The sequence below is a fragment of the Pteropus medius genome, unplaced genomic scaffold (assembly GCF_902729225.1).
Source record: "Pteropus medius unplaced genomic scaffold, Ma_sr-lr_union100, whole genome shotgun sequence".
Taxonomy (NCBI): Eukaryota; Metazoa; Chordata; class Mammalia; order Chiroptera; family Pteropodidae; genus Pteropus; species Pteropus medius.
Window position 1 is genome coordinate 6,420,986 of NW_024343733.1, and position 18,866 is coordinate 6,439,851.

At 53.7% G+C, this 18,866-nt stretch overlaps 2 protein-coding genes across 4 annotated transcripts; one reads left to right on the top strand and one right to left on the bottom strand.

The window, feature by feature from the left end:
* Nucleotides 1–2,756: 2,756 nt before the first annotated feature.
* Nucleotides 2,757–12,423, top strand: ESS2 (ess-2 spliceosome associated protein). 3 transcript variants are annotated; one of them, XM_039868367.1, is made up of 10 exons: nucleotides 2,757–2,928; nucleotides 3,952–4,120; nucleotides 4,213–4,314; nucleotides 6,167–6,339; nucleotides 6,445–6,562; nucleotides 6,880–7,013; nucleotides 7,857–7,959; nucleotides 9,154–9,263; nucleotides 11,260–11,375; nucleotides 11,872–12,423. In XM_039868367.1, the coding sequence occupies exons 1-10, from the start codon at nucleotides 2,764–2,766 to the stop codon at nucleotides 12,149–12,151; spliced, it is 1,470 nt and encodes a 489-aa protein (XP_039724301.1). In that variant the 5' UTR covers nucleotides 2,757–2,763; the 3' UTR covers nucleotides 12,152–12,423. The 3 variants fall into 3 exon arrangements, with proteins under 3 accessions (XP_039724301.1, XP_039724302.1, XP_039724303.1); XM_039868368.1 differs by having other exon boundaries at nucleotides 6,170–6,339; XM_039868369.1 differs by lacking the exons at nucleotides 6,880–7,013; nucleotides 7,857–7,959.
* Nucleotides 12,424–14,217: 1,794 nt separating this feature from the next.
* TSSK2 (testis specific serine kinase 2) lies at nucleotides 14,218–15,559 on the bottom strand. The gene has a single exon (XM_039868372.1). The coding sequence runs from the start codon at nucleotides 15,420–15,422 to the stop codon at nucleotides 14,346–14,348; it is 1,077 nt and encodes a 358-aa protein (XP_039724306.1). The 5' UTR covers nucleotides 15,423–15,559; the 3' UTR covers nucleotides 14,218–14,345.
* Nucleotides 15,560–18,866: the final 3,307 nt, after the last annotated feature.

Genomic DNA, 18,866 nt, shown 5'->3' on the forward strand with positions numbered 1-18,866 from the left:
CATGCCCCCTCCCCAACCTCGCTTACAATCCTCTGTGCATCCTGGGGTTGCTGCCAGCTCCCAGGTCCTGCACTGGGTTCTATGTCCAGACCTGTAGAATAAGTAAGTTGGGTGAGGTCTCTCCAGAATCTCCCCCCCACACACACACCTCTGCCCCGCTGCCCCAGGCCCTGCTCCTTAATCCTGTGAGCCTTGCTCAGACATGGAAAAATAAACGAGCAACTATAAATACCACAAAAGCAGTCAAGTCAGAAGTCTGCCCTGGCTCCACTCCCACACCCAACTGGGACCTGATCCTCTGATCTCCTTTCCAGGGAGCAGGGGGCTGGCTTGGCTTGGAGAGCACAACCCAGTGAGTACTCAGTCCCTGTGCCAGAGCACCTACCAGCAGAGCAGACTGCCCCATGGATAGTGGCCTGGTACCCTGCATGTGCTTACTGCACACACACACACACACACACACACACACACACACACATCAGGCCTCTATTGCTGCTTTGCGGGTGGGGGTCCATGGCTTCCTCCCTGGTGGAGATTTCCATGCTGTGGTGTCTGCCTCCCTCACAACAGTCAATCTCTGCCACCCTGTGGGGCAAGAAGAAACTCAGTTGAGGAGAACCCCCAACGTCTGCTATCCCCTCCATCATCCTGGCCCCGCGGTGAAGGATAGTGTGAAAACATGACTTCATTTCCCCAAGTAGACCTGAACCATGAGCCCAAGGAACCTGACACCCCCCTTATCTAGCTTGAGGACCTCGTTCTGCCCCTCACAGATTCTGGAGCAAGTGGGGGTGGGGACCCGTCAGACACAGTCCATGGATAAAAAGTACAGAAGTCAAGGCTTTAGCTCCTGGGACTGTCCAAGGCTGGCCAGCTCAGATAACACCAAGCAGGTATGGTGTCCCCAGCCAGAGCTGCCCTAACACTCAGGTGCCTCCAGGATAGCAGCCGTTGCCTCACTTCATGTTTCTGGCTGTCTCAAAGCTCGCCCTGAATCCTGGTCTCATCCTTGGCCACTGCACAGCCTTCCTGCAGAGTTGGGACACTCGCATCTCTGGGTTTCAGGACCTACACCCTCCTTGACTGAGTGGCTATTTGTCATTATGTGGGGCAGTTGGAATCAGAGCTCCACCTGCATGGGACCAATGGCTACGTTGCCTTCCTGAGTTTTCTCCTTTCTAGATGCTCTTAGGCAGGCTCACCCCCATAGCTGGCCGTTAACATAAATGTCCTTGAGGTCAAGTCCCAGGCACTTCCCTTGCATCTCCATACTTACCTTGGTTTATCTCTTCCATCCTCTGGCTCCAATTCCCATTCTCTCTGCTATGCTTATGTCTCCAGCCCAGGCCTCTCTCCTGAGCTAGATGCTTATGTCTAACTGTCCCTTTCACTGCTCCACTTGTAAGCCCATGGCCCCTCTAAGTCACCTTGTCCTGGGAAGGCAACCTGTTCCCTTGTAGATACCAGATGCACAAGCCAGAGGGCAGGCAATTATCCTGCCCCCTCCTCTCCCTCACCCACCAGACCCTGGCTAGCACCAAGTCAATTTCATCTCCCAAAGCAATCCCCAGCTCTAAGTGCACCAACCTGGTGAAAACCTCTGTCATTTCTCACCTTGACCATTGCAGCCACCTTAAGTCTTGTCCACTTGTACCCACTCTGGTTCTTCTTTAATTCATTCTCCATAAAAGCAAGTCTGCATTCTCCACAGTGCAAGTCTGAACCTCCCTCTCCCCTGCTTACAGCACTCCAAGGATTCCCATTGCTCCTATAGAAAAGACAAAACTCACCATGATTCACAAGGCCATGTACAGCCTGGCCTGCTGCTCTGGCATCATCTTACACTTCACTGCTCCTTATACTCCATATGTATCCAAAAGTCTTCTTCCTGCTCTTGAGACTTTGCCCATGCTTTTCCCTCTCTCCCTGATCAATGGCTGTTCATCTTTTGGATCTACAATCACATCCTGCCTCAGGAACTTTCCCTTCTGCCCCTAGATAAGATTCCTCAAGTACAAATTCTTTTCTTGCACCTGCCACCTGCAGCTCTCATCTTGTTTGTGGGACAACATAAATTGGACTGTCAGCTCTAGGAGAGTAGGAACCATCACTATGGTGTTCTAAATCATTTTGGGGGCAGAACTTAATCGTTTGACATAATTCATAACCTCATTTTGGAAAGAAATGATCGGTCCTAAAAAATGCTTAGGCAATTTTCTCATCCACTTCAATGAGAATTAGCCCTCTTCTGGGAAGTTCACTCTGGCATTAAGGGACCTGATAATTTTTAACCAGATATTTCTTTATTGAGCCATCATATTTTTCTTTCTTTTCCTTTTTCTTTTGTAAAATAACTATCAGAAAAGAAATGTCTTTTTCTGCATAAAGTTTGAATAAAAGCTTTGAGACGCGTATATAACCAAATTTTCTGGAGTGTGTTTTTTGTTAATAATATAGAAGCATACGCAGTGATTATTTACGAGCAATTGGAATTCCAAGGCTTTCCAGTTCCTCAGTGCAGAAATTTTTCACAATTAGCCTTAATGACACGCCCCTTAGCCCTATCACCACAGCGCCCCCTGGTGCCCACGGCCCAGATACACATCATCAGCGAGGGGCGGGAAGAAAACTCCCATAAGGGAGAGGGCTTGTTGTGACGTCAGGGCGGAGCGCGGGCCCGCCTTCGAAGCGCGCAGCTCCCCCATTGGCCGACTGTTGGAAGCGCCTGCGCAGTTGGCGCAGTCCCGCCCCTATGACGCTGTGATGCGCTTCCCGAACGGTCCTGGGATAGCAATGGAGACTCCCGGTGCGTCGCCACGGGCCCTCTTGGTTCCCACCGCGTCGGGTCCCCGGAGGAAACGCACGACAGAGGAGGTCGGGGCTGCGATAGGCAAGCAAAGAGTCTTGGACGAGGAAGAGTACATCGAGGTAAGACCTTGGTGCGGACGCCAACGACTTTTAGGTCCTTACCTCGCCTCGCGCTCCTCTTGGGTCCCTCCTCTCAGGCCGTGGCAGTCTCATCCCCTCGCAGAGGTGGAACGGCCCGAGTCTAACCTTAGGGTGTGGTCAGTCAAATAAGCATAATGCAGAAGTGGGTGTTCTAGGTGGGAGAGGCACTAGCAGTGTTGCCACGGCCGCTAGGGGCTGGTTTTGTTTATATGTGGTGAGGGATCAGGGAAACAAGCTTTTCTGTTAAAGCGTAAGAGTTTGGAAGGATGGCGGCAAAGAGAACTTTCTAGAAAGCGGTGATAGCAAGTGCAAAGTCTCGGGGACTTGGGAACAGGTTGCGATTGTGGCAGCATCATTCAGCGAGTGGGTCTCCGACGACCTTTGAAGTAGGTTTTAATCCTGCCGCAAACACACTGGAGGAGGAACTGGTACAGAGATTGGAGGAAGTCGGTTTGGTTTTGGACTGGTTATGTTTGGGAGGTCTCTGGGATATACAGGCAGGTGGTATTAGTGGACCTCTGGGTGCCCAGATGTGCAACTCGGGAGCAAGGTCTGGCTGGAAGAGCAGAGTTAGTAATCTCAGAGTTAGTAGTGGGAATGAATGGCTGGAGTCATCCAGGTAAAGAGTTCAAATTGGAAATAGGTGGTCATGAATGGCATGAAAGTGGCAACACCCACATTGGTCCAGCTGGTGTGGAGGTGGGGCTAGTAAAGAATGAAAATGTCCAGTTAGTGAGGGGAGAGGGAAAGGCTTCGTGGAAATCAGACTGTTTAGTAATGTTAGATTTTACAGCAAGGCCTTATAGGATGTTATCCTCCTTAGAAAATGCCCCTAAACTCTGGCAAAGTTCTCTTTGCCGCCATCCTTCCAAACTCTTACGCTTGGAAGGATAGAGGTTGGGGGGTGGGGTTCAGCAATGGCCTTAGCATGTGTATTGGTGGACTGAAAGGCAGGATCCCCCAGATGGCAGCTCTGACTTTTGTCCCGATTTTTCCTATCAGGGCCTCCAGACAGTCATCCAGAGGGACTTCTTTCCTGATGTAGAGAAGCTGCAGGCACAGAAGGAGTACCTGGAGGCTGAGGAGAATGGAGACCTGGAACGGATGCGCCAGATTGCCATCAAGTTTGGCTCTGCCCTGGGCAAGATGTCCCAAGAGCCTCCACCGCCTTGTAAGAGGACTCCTGTGGGTGGCAAAGAGGGGAATGCCTTCTGAACTGTTGCCTCAGACTTGCTTTAATTTCTTTCTCCTCTCTAATCTCAGATGTCACTCCAGCCACGTTTGAAACCCCTGAGGTGCATACAGGCACTGGAATGGTGGGCAACAAGCCTCGGGGCCGGAGCCGAGGCCTGGAGGATGGCGATGGTGAGTGAGTATTCTCTCCATTACACTGTCAGGATTTCTAGGGAATCTCACCCCTGTGAGAGTGGTTCAGAGGCAGGTCACAGCTTGTACCTGAGGGGTCTCCTTGCCTGAATGGAAACCCATGGGGTCAAAGAGCACTGGTCTAGGACGCAGATGATCTGGGACTAGCTCCCAAACGTGGGGCAGGCCTTTGAGCCACTGGCCCTCCTCTGTGGTGTGGAAATCTTGCTTTATGGGCCTCGGAGAGCTCCTTTCCTTCTTGTCTCTTTAACATGCCTCAGGGCTCATGCACATTTCTTTCAAGTTGGCCATTTCCCTTGGATAGCTGCCCAGCTCCTCTCTTTCCAGGTCTCTCTTCAGATGCTACCCATTCAGGGAACCTTTTTCTGACCTTCCAGTATAAAATCACATCACCCCTGATGCTCTGTGCTTTCTTGGCTTTGTTTTCTTACTGAAAGACATGACACTTTAAAAGTCATTTCTGTTTGTTCATTGTCTCTCCCCTCCACAAGAGCAGATTATTTGTTTTTTTCCTGTCTGTATACTCTGCATCTAGAACTATACATGGTATGTTGTGGGCCTCACATAAATACGAGTAGAACAAATAAATAAGTTGTCTTTTCCAACACATTTACTAAGTCCTTTTACGAGGGTATCTTTCTAGGATAGAGCATTCTGAGTCCTGTTGACATAAGTATACCCCATGCTATGGGAATTGTCATAATCAGTGTTCTTGTTGGTAGTAGAATGTTAGTGCCCATGCAGACGGATGAGATGCTTTTCTGTAACTAGGTTCTGGTTTGTGATACGCTGTACTAACATAGATGCCCTCTGTGCTAACGTGATGTTTTCTGCTTTAAAACTTAGCTCTTTCTGCCATTAACACAGTCCATTGTGTTGTGTCCTTGCAGAGTGATTCTCCATTGCAGTATTATTTTTGAATCACAGGCGATTTGCAGATTCTTTTTCTTTAAATATCTCTTACTTGTCAGTAAACACAGGATTCCTTTCAGTAACCTAATTGGTAGGCCCCATCGTTATTCACAGTGATGGACGAAACTGAAGCTCAGGAAGGCAGTAACCTCTGCAGGTGTCAGAGCTGGTCATGGCAGAATAGAGTTTGAGTCCTCATTTTCTGACCCCAAGTTTTGAACTTTTAGCCACTGTTCTTTGTGCATAGTCTAGCCCGTAGTAGCTGGTCAAGACTGTCACTAGAATAGAAGAAAAGGCTCTCTTCATGGCCCCACTAAAGTCTACACTGCTGAGCACAATGCAATGGCACGGCCTCTAGGTTGCCACTTTCAGTGGTGGTGGTGGGGCTGTTGGTGTTGTGGCCCAGTGCCTGTGAGGCCCCATTTAGAGCATTAGATCTCATGAGGTCCCTACCATTAGGCCCGCTAGCAGGTCACGGGGCTTAGGTGACAGCCACCCACCTATGCCCAGGTACAAGGATGGGAGAGCAGTTGGAGTAAGGAAATGCCAGGTATAGAGGGCAAGCCCTGGACTTTGAAGGTAGGTCCTACAAGGCTGGCACAGTTTTGGCAGGGGAGGATCCACTGTGATTACCCTCTCTTTCTCAAACACCTGGATGCTCCCCATCCAGTCTGAGTCAGATCACACACTTCACTTGGCATCTAGCAGATGAGAGCCCCTGAAGGCTCCCTGGGCATTTGGGGTGGTTGATTTTGCCCCTCAGCGAGGAGTTGTTTGGCAGTGTGGCTCTCACAGACCCAGGACCAGGGGCAAGGGGTCTAGTCCTCCTTCTAGGGCAGTGTGGTTCCCAGGACCACATGACCACAAAGTGGTGTTTATGCTATTTATGGTTCTGTGTCAACCTACCTGCACCCCTAAGCAGGAGAGGCTGGAGAGGAGGAGGAGAAGGAGCCCCTGCCCAGCCTGGATGTCTTTCTGAGCCGTTACACAAGCGAGGACAATGCTTCCTTCCAGGAGATCATGGAGGTGGCCAAGGAGAAGAACCGGGCACGTCATGCCTGGCTCTACCAAGCCGAGGAGGAGTTTGAAAAGGTGTTCCTGGGTGCAGGGGTGCCTTCTGTTGAGGTAGGGGGTCCCAGGGCCAGGGCACAGTGCCTAGCATCCTCTCTGACCCTCCCTTTTCCCTGTGTGATACAGAGGCAGAAAGATAACCTCACACTCCCACCGGCAGAGCACCAAGCTATTGAGAGCAGCCAGGCCGGCGTGGAGACCTGGAAGTACAAGGCCAAGAACTCTCTCATGTACTATCCAGAGGGTAAGCGGTGGTGTGGGCAGTGAGCGGGGCTGTGTGTTTGGATCTGGCTTTCAGGGTGTGTGTCTGTGCTCCTTTGCATTCTGTCCTGGGAGGGGTCCTGGTCTGTCTTGGGGTAGGCAGGTCTGTGTGTGAAGTCAGTGAGGGAGTGAGGACCTCTCCAGCTTTATTCAGGTTCTGTGACATGGAGACTGAAGTAGGCTTCATGCTTCTGTTCAGCAGGGAGTGACTTGGCCTCTCCCTCAGGCCCTGTGCGTGAGGCAGAGGTGGGGCCTGCCCGCCCCTCTGATACCTGCTGCCATCTCTCCTTGGCCTGCCAGGCGTCCCTGATGAAGAGCAGCTGTTTAAGAAGCCCCGGCAGGTGGTGCATAAGAATACTCGCTTCCTGAGGGACCCCTTCAGCCAGGCCCTGAGCAGGTCCCAGCTGCAGCAGGCCGCTGCCCTCAATGCCCAGGTGGGTGGCGGGGGCCAGCAGGGGGCTGGCTGTGGGCAAAAACAACCTCTTTCATCTTGGCTGCCCCTCTTAAAATTAACACTGTTCTTAGACTTGGCAGAGCTTGGCAGTGCAGGAGTATTTGGGGCTCCTGTGTGGCAGGGTCCCAAGTCTTTTTTCAACCCATGTGAGCTTCCTTTGGGGTGCTGTCTTGGTCGGATACATTCTATGGGTCCAGATCTGTGTTAGCTACCTTGGGAGGCAAGAGCATGAGAGAAAAGCAGCTGCCGGGAGCCAGACCAGCCTGGCCAGACCTACACTCCTGTACCAGGCAGGGCTAGGGGTAGATGGGGGGGTGAACAGGGGGTGGGCAGGCTAGGGTGGGGGACTTGGCATGGCAGACCAGCAGAGAGTTTCCGAGCCTAGGAGTTCCTTTGTAATGGTGGCTCTGATGGTCATAGGATTGAAGAGTGGGAGACAGGAGGTGGGGAGACTGCCCTAGAGGCGCTTACAGGGCCTGTGGGAAGCGATCAGCTCACAGGTGCCCATAATTAATGTAGCCCCATTCAGGGGCCTAAAGTCAGTTATCGCTGAAAGTAGCCTGTGTGGGGTGTTGTCGAGCCCCACCCTGCATAAGGGTGAGCAGGGAGAGCTTTCCTCTCTCGGATGACTGCTTTACAAGTCCTCAAGGTCTTTGCAGGGGCCAGGGTCCTCCCTCTTTTTCCTCAGGGGTTGCCAGCCCCAGAGCTCTGGCTTTGCCCTGAGAGGGGAAGTGTTTCCAGCATGTTCCTGTGCACCTGCTCATTCACCAGTGGTGAAGAGTGGTCTCGGGCCCACTGACACTAGCCTCTCTGATTGTTCCAGCACAAACAGGGCAAGGTGGGCCCTGACGGCAAGGAGCTGATCCCCCAGGAGTCCCCCCGAGTGGGTGGATTTGGATTTGTGGCCACCCCTTCTCCTGCCCCTGGTGAGAAATGCACCCACTATGGGATAGCCTGGGGGGAAGGGGGCTGCTTAGTTGGCGCTGGCCACTCTTGGCACTCCCACAGGGTCTTGTGTGACTCAGGAACCCAGTGTCCCATCCACAATGTAAGGGCTGGACTCGCAGGCAGACCCACTCTGAGAATTGTGGGGCCTGGCCCGTTTAGCTGAGTGGTCTCCATCCCTCACTCTAAACTGGACAGGACAGACTGGGTTTGCCGGAACCACGGGTATTGGGGCTTCATTGGACAGACTGGCATAGGGAGTGTGCTGAGGAATGCAGGGTGAGGCCCAGGACCCGATTTACAGTAAGGGCAGCAGAGTCTAGTGGGCTGCCTGGCAGGCATCTCCCTGTGTACATGATGTGCGTGGAAGGCAGACTGCAGTCTGCTGGAAGCTGAGTGTACCTAGGGCCTTAAGGGGCTGTGCCTGGCCTGTGTGGGGTGGGCAGGACAGTCTTGAGGGGGAGCTGCAGGGTCGTGTGCTCCTCCCTCAGGTCACCCGCCTCCAGCCACTGGCTTGGGCTGGATGTCCTCTTAGAACATTTCCTAGTTCTGGGTCTCATCTCAGCAGGTGCACCATGCTTACAAACCTAGCTCCAGAGAGGGATCTCTGGGCCTCAGGCCTGCATCTCCTCACACAGGTGATACCTGAGCTTTGGGGATGGTCTTGCAGGCACATGCTGTCCGTCTGCCTTCCCACGCACTGGCCCCTGTGCTCCAAGGTACTGGTTGCCATTACAGTGTTAGGGCGTGTTCAGGCACCACAGATTGGCCCAGGGTCCTGAGAGATATGGGGAGCTCTGGAAGCCTCCGAGCGTCTCTTCCCTTGGGGCGGAGTGCCATCAGTGATCTCCAAGAGTCTCCCCTGGCCCAGTCCTTGGAAGGAGGCCTTGCTGACCCAGCCCGTTTCCCTAGGGAGACCCGCTACTTTAAGCTAAGCCTTATGGCTGTTGGGGCCTGGGCCTGCCTCGGGCCCACAGTGGCCTTGGTATTTTCTTCTCAGAGGGCAGATATGTCAGTGTTCCAGAGTCCTGGGGAAGGAGAGAAGGCCAGCTGCTGGCCTTGGTGTTTGTTAGCTGGAACATGCATGGTGAAATGGCTGCAGCAGGAAGGAGGGCCCGAGTAGTGGCCCCACCTATGTCCCCTAGCTGAGGTGGCTTTGGGCTCTCCATCTGCAGGTGTGAATGAATCCCCGCTGATGACCTGGGGGGAGGTTGAGAATACACCTTTAAGAGTCGAAGGATCGGAAACTCCCTACGTGGACAGGACACCGGGACCAGCCTTCAAGGTGAGTCATGGTGAGGGGACCATGAGCGGGACCCCAAGTGGACCCGTGGTCTTCTGAGCACATATAGCTCAGTGTACAGAAGATGGCCCAGCTACCATGGTCAAAGCAAAGCTGACCAGCAGGCCAACCCACATGTCAGGCTGCACACCTGCTCAGGCATTGCTCTTCTGAATGGTGCCAGGGCAGTGAGAACAGATACAGACAAACGAGTGGTTTTGTCAGGGAGGGATTGGCAGGATGGAGCCAAGACACCAAGGCAGGGAATGGTCATGTTCTCTGAGCCTGCAGGCCTGGAGGACAGGGCTGCTTAAAGATGAGGGGTGGTCTTAAGAGGCAGACCCAGAACTCCTACTGGGCTACAGGCTTGAGTGCTGAAAACGGTCCCAGAGGCATTCTGTGGGATGTGGTTTCTGTCCTCAGAAAGGCTGTATGCTTGCCTCTTGTAGAAATCAGGCTATATGAGGCCTCTTGTAGAAATCAGGGCGGCCCAGGATGGTGTAGGCAGGTGGGCAAGGGTATTGGGAAGTTCACGCTCTCAAGGCTGCGCACAGTTTGTTGAGAGCATTTAGTGTTGTTGGGGTTATAGGCCTCTGCCTGAACGAACTGTGGAGTGCCGGGACTCCCAGGGAGGCAGGGATTGGTGGTGGTGTTAAGACAAAGGGTGCAGGATTATATCACCTGCTCTGAAACCCCAAAGAATTGGGCATGGAGTCTGGGCTTAATGTAGAAGGCCTGTGTAGAGACCTGGGTCAGCGTCTTCTCGAACCAGTCCCTTAACTGCTGGCATTGATCAGTTTGAAATGCAACAGAAAAAGAAATATCACTCACTGTAGCAACAGGAATTTAGAGTAACTAAGAATAACTTAGCTTTTGTAAAGAAACCACATACTTACGTAAGAATACCACTAACTGGCCCCACCTAAAGGTGTGGGGTCTCCCCAGCGTAGCACCACTTAGCCTGCTTTGAATAGTTTGGAGAGGTAACCTGCATCCAGACAGAATGTACACAGAGGTTTCTGGTACCTTAGTTCTCAATTTGTCTGAGATGCAAGGATAACCAAGAAAAACTTGAGAGAGGGATGACGGAGAAGAGCCTGTGCTGTCAGATACTAAAGTATACTAGTCAGAAGTATGCCAGTATTTCCAGAACCTCCAGGTCAATAAAAAAGAGGAGAAATTCTGAAAAAAACCTCAGTCTAAATCAGAATTTAGGGTGTGTTAGAGGTAGCAACTCAAATTGTGCTGAGTAGTAATTTGGAAAGGAAGTAAAGTTCTCAATCTGTATAGCAAGATGTAGTTTAGAAAGTTGAAAAGTTAAACATAAAAACAGTAAGCATAAAACAAGTAGAGGAAAATAACGGTCGATATTTAATCTGGTTTAATCTGATTTTAGAAAGGACTTTATAAACATAACAGCAAAGGAAGAAATCACAAAGGGAAGTAATAGCTTATGCTACATGGAAATGACAAACTTAAATACAGCAGAAAACATCACACATAAAACTAAAAACAAACAATTGAAAAGGAATGTGTATGGCATAGCTCAATATAACCAGCATAGGTAAAGCTTCTATGAGTAAAAAAGCAAAACAAACAAACAAAAAAACAAGGTAAGCACCTTGTTAGAAAAATAGGCCAAAGAAGCATTTTGGGAAGTACTCAAAAGAAATACCGAAGGTCAATAAAGACAAAAATAGTCGGAGGGAAGCAGATTAAGACAAGACCCTCTTTTTTCCTAAAAGATTGTGAGATTCTTAACTCAGCAGTGCTGACTTTGAGAAGACCATGATGACAGGTGGATTGAGCTAGGCCCTTGGCAGGTGGGCAGCTTAGGCAGGCCTAGCTGGTTAGAGACTTTCGGTGAGCTTTTAGTGGAGGCAATTAGGGGTTTCAGGGGTCATGGGGGCCATGGGAAGAAGCAGGCTTCCCCTAGCAGCAAGGGAGTGCCTGGCTCAGTGATGGGCCGGTGCAGGTCGCTGACACTCCTACTTCATAGATCTTGGAGCCGGGCCGCAGGGAGCGGTTAGGGCTAAAGATGGCCAATGAAGCCGCTGCCAAGAACCGGGCGAAAAAGCAGGAGGCCTTGCGGAGAGTGACGGAGAACCTGGCCAGGTGAGAGGCACCTGACCCATGTGGAGGTCTCTTTCTGGTTCCACTCAGCCCCACCCCCTACAGTGTGGACACCTGATGTACAGGACAGATCCAGGGGTTCTGCAGTGGGTCCTATGGCAGCTGCTCTGGTCCAGAGCAAGGCCTTGTGGGAACTGGGATGCGGGGGCCCCTCCATCTTTTCTTCAATCTCTTAGGCACATCCCTAAGAAGAATCTTTAGGACTGTTGTCCCACTATGAGTTCCTGTCAGCCCTATGGTGATAGGTGTCCTCATTCCCTTTAGAGAGAATTGTGATCCACCCCAGCCCCACAGCCAAGGGCAACACCAGCACTTGACCTTGTTTGGCCACACTGATGTGTACCAGTCTACCGGTGTCCTCAGCCCAGAATTACCACGAGTCTCCCATGCATCTTCCTGTGCAGCTGTGTCAGGCTTGCTGCTGGTGGTTCCCCATCCGTGCTAATCCTGCCTCTCTTGCCTACTGCTTCCACCCCAGCCTCACCCCCAAAGGCCTGAGCCCAGCCATGTCCCCAGCCCTGCAGCGCCTTGTGAGCAGGACGGCCAGCAAGTACACAGACCGGGCCCTGCGGGCCAGCTACACACCATCTCCAGCACGCTCGACTCACCTCAAGACCCCAGCCGGAGGGCCCCAGACTCCAACGAGCACACCGGCTCCAGGCTCTGCCACACGCACCCCCCTCAGCCAGGACCCAGCCTCCATCACAGACAACTTGCTACAGCTCCCTGCCCGGCGCAAAGCCTCAGATTTCTTTTAGGGCCAGGCCTGGGCTGGGCCTGTGGGAGATCTGTGGAGCCTGCAGAGCAGCTATCCACCTAGCAGAGGATTCTGGCCTTCTGGGGACCCAGGCCCAGGCCAAAAGCAGTAACTTCCAGGAGCCACAGAAGAAAGATGCCATGCCTTGGCCAGGCTGGCACAGGACCTACCCCATAACCCTTGGGGTTCATCTCAAGGCCTTGCTGGTACTTTTTTCTATGGAACCCCTGCCCATTTCTATTTAACCGGCATTAAAGAACACCTAGCACAGTCTGCAGGCCACCTCTCCATCCTGCTGTTCATGTGGCCCCTCATGGTCTCAGGACTGTGGGCCTCCCAGGGAAGAAGTTGCTGTGTGGGGTGACCCTTGAAGGGCCAGGGTATCTGGTCTTTTCTACCACCACCTACATAGCTTTCCGTGGCACCCCTGGGCATGGAACCTGCCTTCTGACCTTAGCTCACATCATGTTGCCACCCCCACCCCCACCCCCAATTTAGTTTTTCTGAGGGAGGGAAAGAGCCCTTGGAAGTTGAGCCCTTTGGGTTTACCTGGGACTCTGGACCCAGGTCTATAGCCTCCCCAGCCAGGCTTGGCTTGCATGGTTTGCCAGTGACAGGGCTGCATGGGTCCTAAGTGGGTGTCAGGCCACACTCCTGCATGTGAGATACCTTCCCAGTATCCTCACCAAGACTTCTAAGCACCTGGTTCCAGCTCAGGTGGGGCAGGGCTGTCTCCATCTTCTTGCCCTCCCACAGTGCTCCAGGCACTAACTGCCATAGGCTGCTGAGTCACCAGTCTCCTTGTTGTCACTCCCACCAGCAAGAGCCCCAAGTAACAGTAACTTGGGCCACAGAGTCAAAAACAATGGAGCCTGGCTCCATGCGGACCTGACAGTGCCATGTGTGCCACAGCACTTGCCGCCTGGTCTGAGGCTATTGGTGCCTGATCCCCAGGAAGCCTGAGGCCAGCTGCCTTACATGGAGGTGGGGAGTCCCAGGACCATGGCTTCTTGCCAGATGGGTCTCTTCTGGCCTCAGGTGGGGTCAAGTTGTGCCCTTGGGGGAGCTCACTGCTCCGGGAGGCAACCTGGAATTGCTCAGAGTGGAGTCTTGCTTTGAGCACACCCTGTCCTGTGCTAGGCCATCTTCCTGGGTGCTCCTGCATCAGTCTCGTACCCACCATGCATGCCAGTGTCCTCTGGAGGCTGGTGCAGGGCCTGCCGCCTGCCTGGGTACTGCTAGCCTGCGCTCCTTGACAGTTCTTGCAAGCTCCCGGGGCTGTGCCCTGGCTGTGCCTAGTGAACCACCAATGGGACTGGGGATGGGCTCAACAGGTAAGCTTGGACCAAGGGACGGGACTGCCTGGGGTCAGGAAAATTTGGGTTTTGGTGCTTTTCTCTCTTAGAGAAGGGTGGCCTTGGGTCCAAGGGTACCTCCAAGAAGTGGGGAAATAGAGGTCTTGGTGTGAGTGAGGGGCAGAGAGGGAAACTGTCCAGGTAAGGCATCCTAAGGCCAGGTGCTGACCACCTCTTACACTTGGCTAGCCTGTGGGGAGTGTGCCCTGGGTAGTGATGGGTGACAAAATAGTGAAGGCTACTGTGTGGGGCAATTAAGAAGCAGTGGAGAAGGTGCAGGTCAAAGGTCTCGGAGGGGGTGCTGGAGAGGAGGGGAGAGGGAGGGAGAGGAGAAAGAAGGAAGAGCTGACTGAGGGAGTGGAACAGGGTCAGGGTGGGCTGTGTTGCACCTGAGGTGGAGACATGTACACCTGGCTAGCCCTGGAGGCACTGGGCATGGGCAGGTCAGAGGGAGACCAGTGGGGGCCTGGCAGGTGGGCCCTGGCCGTAGTATTCTCCTCACCCAGAAAGCCTCTCCATGAGTACCTGTGCCTGAGCACTGGTCCCTGGACCCCTACGCTGGAGACCCCCGCGCCGCAGGGAGGGTTGTTGGCTGGGTCCTAGAGAAAAAGACTCCTCAGGGGGCACTCTCAATGCTTGTTTACACTTTGTGGTTTATTTGGTGGTCAGTAATTATTGTCTTTGCTACTAAGTGGAAGAAAGCTAATAGAACGTAATCAAAATAGTGGTTTAATTGATGGATTTTACTTGTTCCTTGCACCTGTGCCTTCTTCAGCTCCTACCTGCCTACTTAGTTTATGTGGGTGCCACCATGCACCACACCCCCCGGCCCTCAGCACCCTAGGTGCCTGCCTTCCCCACCTCAGCTCCGGAGACATGATGCTCTTTCACCCTGGAGGTCTCGGCCAGCCTGTCCTCCATCCTGTCCTCGTTCTCAGGCACCACCAGCAGCCGGTGCTGGGTTTTGGCCCCCAGCTTGTGGTCAGGCCGGTGCTCAGGCCGAGAGCCCGGCCGGGTGTCCAGTTTGCACTCGGCTCGGTACTTGCCCTCACCCTCCCTCTTGAAGGAAGCAGAAGACATGGCTTTGGGCTTGGGGGGCTGCAGCCACGAGTGGCTGAGGATCTCGTCAATCTGCAGCCGCCGGTTGACATCTGGCTGCAGGATGCGGTAGATGAGGTCCTTGCACTCGCCCGTTAGGTTCTTGGAGCGTGGGAAGTCCACCCGGTGCTCCTTCTGGATGCGCAGCATCTTCTTAATATTGGAATCATCATAGGGCATGGAACCGCAGACCATGATGTAGAGGATCACACCCAGGCTCCAGATGTCATAGACCTTGGGCTGGTAGGGGATGCCCTGCAGCACCTCGGGGGCCGCGTACGCCGCTGACCCACAGAAGGTCTTGCTGAGGATGATGCGCCCACTGCCATCCCGCAGGCAGCGCTTGGAGAAGCCGAAGTCAGATAGTTTGATGTTGAAGTCTTTATCGAGGAGAAGGTTCTCACACTTGAGGTCTCGGTGTACAACGTCTAGGTCGTGGCAGTACTTGACGGCTGAGGAGAGCTGGCGGAACATCTTGCGTGCCACATCCTCATGCAGGGCCCCCCGGCACTTGATGAACTCAAGGAGGTCGCCCTGGACGCCGAGTTCCATGACGATGTAGATGCGCCCATCTGAGGTCTCGAAGATCTCGTAGGTCTTGATGATGGAGCGGTGGTTGACAGTTGCCAGGATGTCCATCTCCCGAGGAAGGAATCTCTCCACAAAGTCGGTGGGTGTTTTCTTGCGGTCGATGATCTTGACTGCCACGTTGAACTTGAGGCGCTCAGAGTAGGCAGATTTGACTTTTGCATAGGAGCCCTTGCCAAGATTGATGCCCACGATGTAACCCTTCTTCCTTAGGACCGCGGCATCGTCCATGGTGCCAGGAACGGCTGGCGCCGCTGTCTTCTACATCCCCTCCCCACGTGGACCAGCAGGCATTGTCCTCATTTACAGTGTGGGGAGCCGGTCTGGCTGGGCTGGCCTGGACTTAGAGGGGTGGAACGCTCAGCATTGTCTCCGCGTGACTTCAGCATGTGAAGTCATAAAGCCAGGCTGCCGGGAGTGGGGACTGGGCTGGGGGGAACGGGGCCCCTGGAACCATGGAAGCCCGGCTGGCCTGGCAGGAACGCTCACTCCCCACTCACTGGAAAAAAGCCAACACTCAGGACTGTGGTAATCCTCCCTGCTCTTCCTCCTTGCCGTGGCTTCCCTGTCATGAGTCAGGCCCAAAGTGGGGCTTCCCAGGTCCAGCCAGAGTGCCAGCCTCATCCCAGTTTCCCTCTCCTGGCTGTGGGCTGACCCTGCATTGGTCCATGTCCCACTAGGGCCGATTTTCCTGCAGCTTCTTTGGGATGTGAAGAAAACCCCATCTAGGACTTGTGTCCTTGGAGCTGGCAGTGCCTGGGAGAGACTGCCCTGGTCTGGTTAGGCCCACAGTGGTTCCACGCTTGGTGGACAAGAGCAGCTCCTGTTTGGGATGGAGAGCTGGGTGGATAAGTGCTGCTGCTCCTGTTGCAGTGAGCAGACGTGTGTGGGGTGGAAGGACAGGCAGGGCTTGGTGTGCTGCGGACCCAGGGCCGGCAGATAGGCGTTCTGAGAGCTGGGGCAAGCCTGGAGGATGGGCCAGGCTTCGGTTAGGTAGAGAAGGTGGTAAAGCATCCAGGTAGAGAAGAGCCTGGGAGAGGAAAGGGCTTGTTTTGAGAATGGCTGAGTCCCACAATCAGAATGGAGGTGGGGAGAAGGTAAGTGGAAGCTTTTCCCTGAGTGATGGGCAGCCATTGCAGGGCCCAGGGCAGGAAGAGCCATGACCCAAGTCATGTTTTAAGATGTCAACTTAGAGAATGGGCTTTGGGGTGAGTGGAGGCCAGTGCCTTTGACCATGCAAGAGCAGGCTGGACCAGGGCGGCCCTGTGAAGACCAGACAGCAGAGGGAGACAGAGGAGGGGCTGGCGCTCTGGTTAGCAAGTGGGTGGGGCCCCAGGCAGTGCTGGGGTTCCTGGCAGCACCCAGAGCGTCGACTGTTAAGAACAAGCACCTAGGTGAAGAGGGGTCCTAAATTATGTCTCTGGGCCTTGGTGAGGTATGGCATGGAGTGGCTGTTGGAACCCTGTGAAGCACATTGTTTGCATTTTTCAGATCATCTTTTGCATCTGGAAACAATGTGAAACCCCTTTTTCAGGGCACACGTATGGAGTTCTGCTTTGGAAAACACAGCCTCCTGTATGCATCTCGTTAGGTACTTCTGAAGCCATGCTGTTCATTTGTTCTCTGTCACAGGCATCCTGTGCCCCCATGTAGCAAGTTGCCAGGACAAGCGTGCCATGTGCTCGGTGTATGGGAAAGAGGGAAAAAGGCCTGCGTCTGCGTGGGTTTTTGAGTGCCGATGATGAAGCTGGCACACGGAGGATCAGTAGAGCTCTTCCAGGTTGACAGGAGGCAGATGGTGCCAGGCGGATGTAAAGTGTTGGCCAGAGCACAGCTGTATGGATGTATCTAGAGCACGCAGAGAGCTTCCTGTGTCTGGAGGTCTGTGTGGAAGATGGTGGGAGCAGGGGAGCCGGAGTCCAGGTGCCAGGCAGGAGTGACTGGCCTCAGCACGGCAGACCCACAGCAGCAACTGCCCTCTATCAGCCACCCAGGCCTCTCTGAAGCCCGATCTCAGCTCCTTAGAACTTGCATTGTTAATAGCTTTAGCTGTTGCCTACCTTTCTCCTGGGGGCTCTCTTTGGCTTAAATGACCAAGATTTCACTCCTTTGTGTCTCAAAAGGAGCTGTGGGGATTTGCAGTTAGGTCCCAGGAGTATGACCCCCCCCCTTCTCCTGTGCCCCAGATGTTCCATCTGGGATGCCCTTGCACGTCTGCCTTCTTGGCTGACTCCATGGACCCACTTTGTGGAGTCTGTCCCCTCATACCCTGCCCTTGCCCAGACAGTTTGGCCTCTTTGTTTCTTGGGGACATGGTGGAGGAGGCAGGTCTCAGCACCATGCAGGCAGAGCTGGAGTGTCTGGAGTGGGTGGCTTCACCCAGCATGTGCACACTGAGGCAGTGTTTCCTTGCATCTTGGAGGTGGGAGTGTTAGGTTGGAACAGGGGACCTCCAAGAGACTCCCAACCTGTAGTCCTGTGAGTCAAAGACCTGCAGACTCTAGGTAGGCCACCCCTTCTGAGCTTTGGTTTCTTCTGTAGAGTGAGCACCCACTTGTCTATTCACCCCATAGGCATTTGATGGTCAGTTCCAGGTACTGGGGTACACTGATGAACTAGGCAGGGCCCATGCTTTCCTGGAGCCCAGAGACCTGGGAGATTCAATGTCATACTAATGAATGTGAATGCCTAGTGGTGACTGTGCCATGACACCGAGGAACATGGAGCAGTGAGGACAGAACTGAGAACTGGACTTGGGGAGGCTGGGAAGGGTGAGGGCTGAGTCGGCCACACAGAGGAGGATGAGGACTGCTAGTGCACATGTTGGTCTGAAAGGACAGCATGGTGAGAGAATGTGGGGGTGGGAAGCAGCACTGTGGGCCACAGTGTCCATTTTGAGGGTCTTGATCCTAAAGCCTTGGTGGGGGTGTCACCGAAGGGGTCTGAGCCAGGGCCAAGCCCACTGGGTTGAGCAGCTCACAGGAGTGGCCAGCATGTGACCACCTGGGGAGGCATGGCTTTAGTCACCTGAGGTTGCCACTCTATGCTGTATGGTTCAGGCAGGTGTGTACTCTCTCTGAACTATCTCCCTACCTGGAAAGCACACAATAGGTGCTCCTTCCTGTGGTTCCTCCCACCCAGGCTCACCTCCTGGCTGGGCTACAGTGAGACTCCCAGGCCCTCTTGCCTCACATTGTTCACTGCCCTGAGGACTGCAGCAAGCTGCAGAGATGACCAGGGGGAGGAGGTTCATGAGCATCTCCTCAGGACCTCCCCATTTCAGCTGGCCCCAAGTTATCTGCAACTCCACTCCATCACCAGACTAGCTGCATGACTCTGGGCTCCTGGGGCCTTTAGTCTTCACTGGAAAAATTGGCTGGCCACTCCAGTATTTCTAGAGCCTGTTCTGTGCCTGGACCCTGGGCACTTGCTGTCTGTCTGCTGAGCGCTGTTAGGGGCCCACAGAAGGCCTTGTGGAGGGCACGGCCCCTCGACTGAGCCTGGAGATATGGGCAAGATCTGCAAGGACACGTCCACGAGCATGATTATGGTATGTATGTATGGGGTGTGAAGTGAGGGAGGGAGCTGGGAAGCTAGGAGGCCAGACTTGGGAGGACCTCAAAGGCAAGGTACTGGGATCCTTCCTGGGCAGAGGGAGCCAGATTGGGTACTACA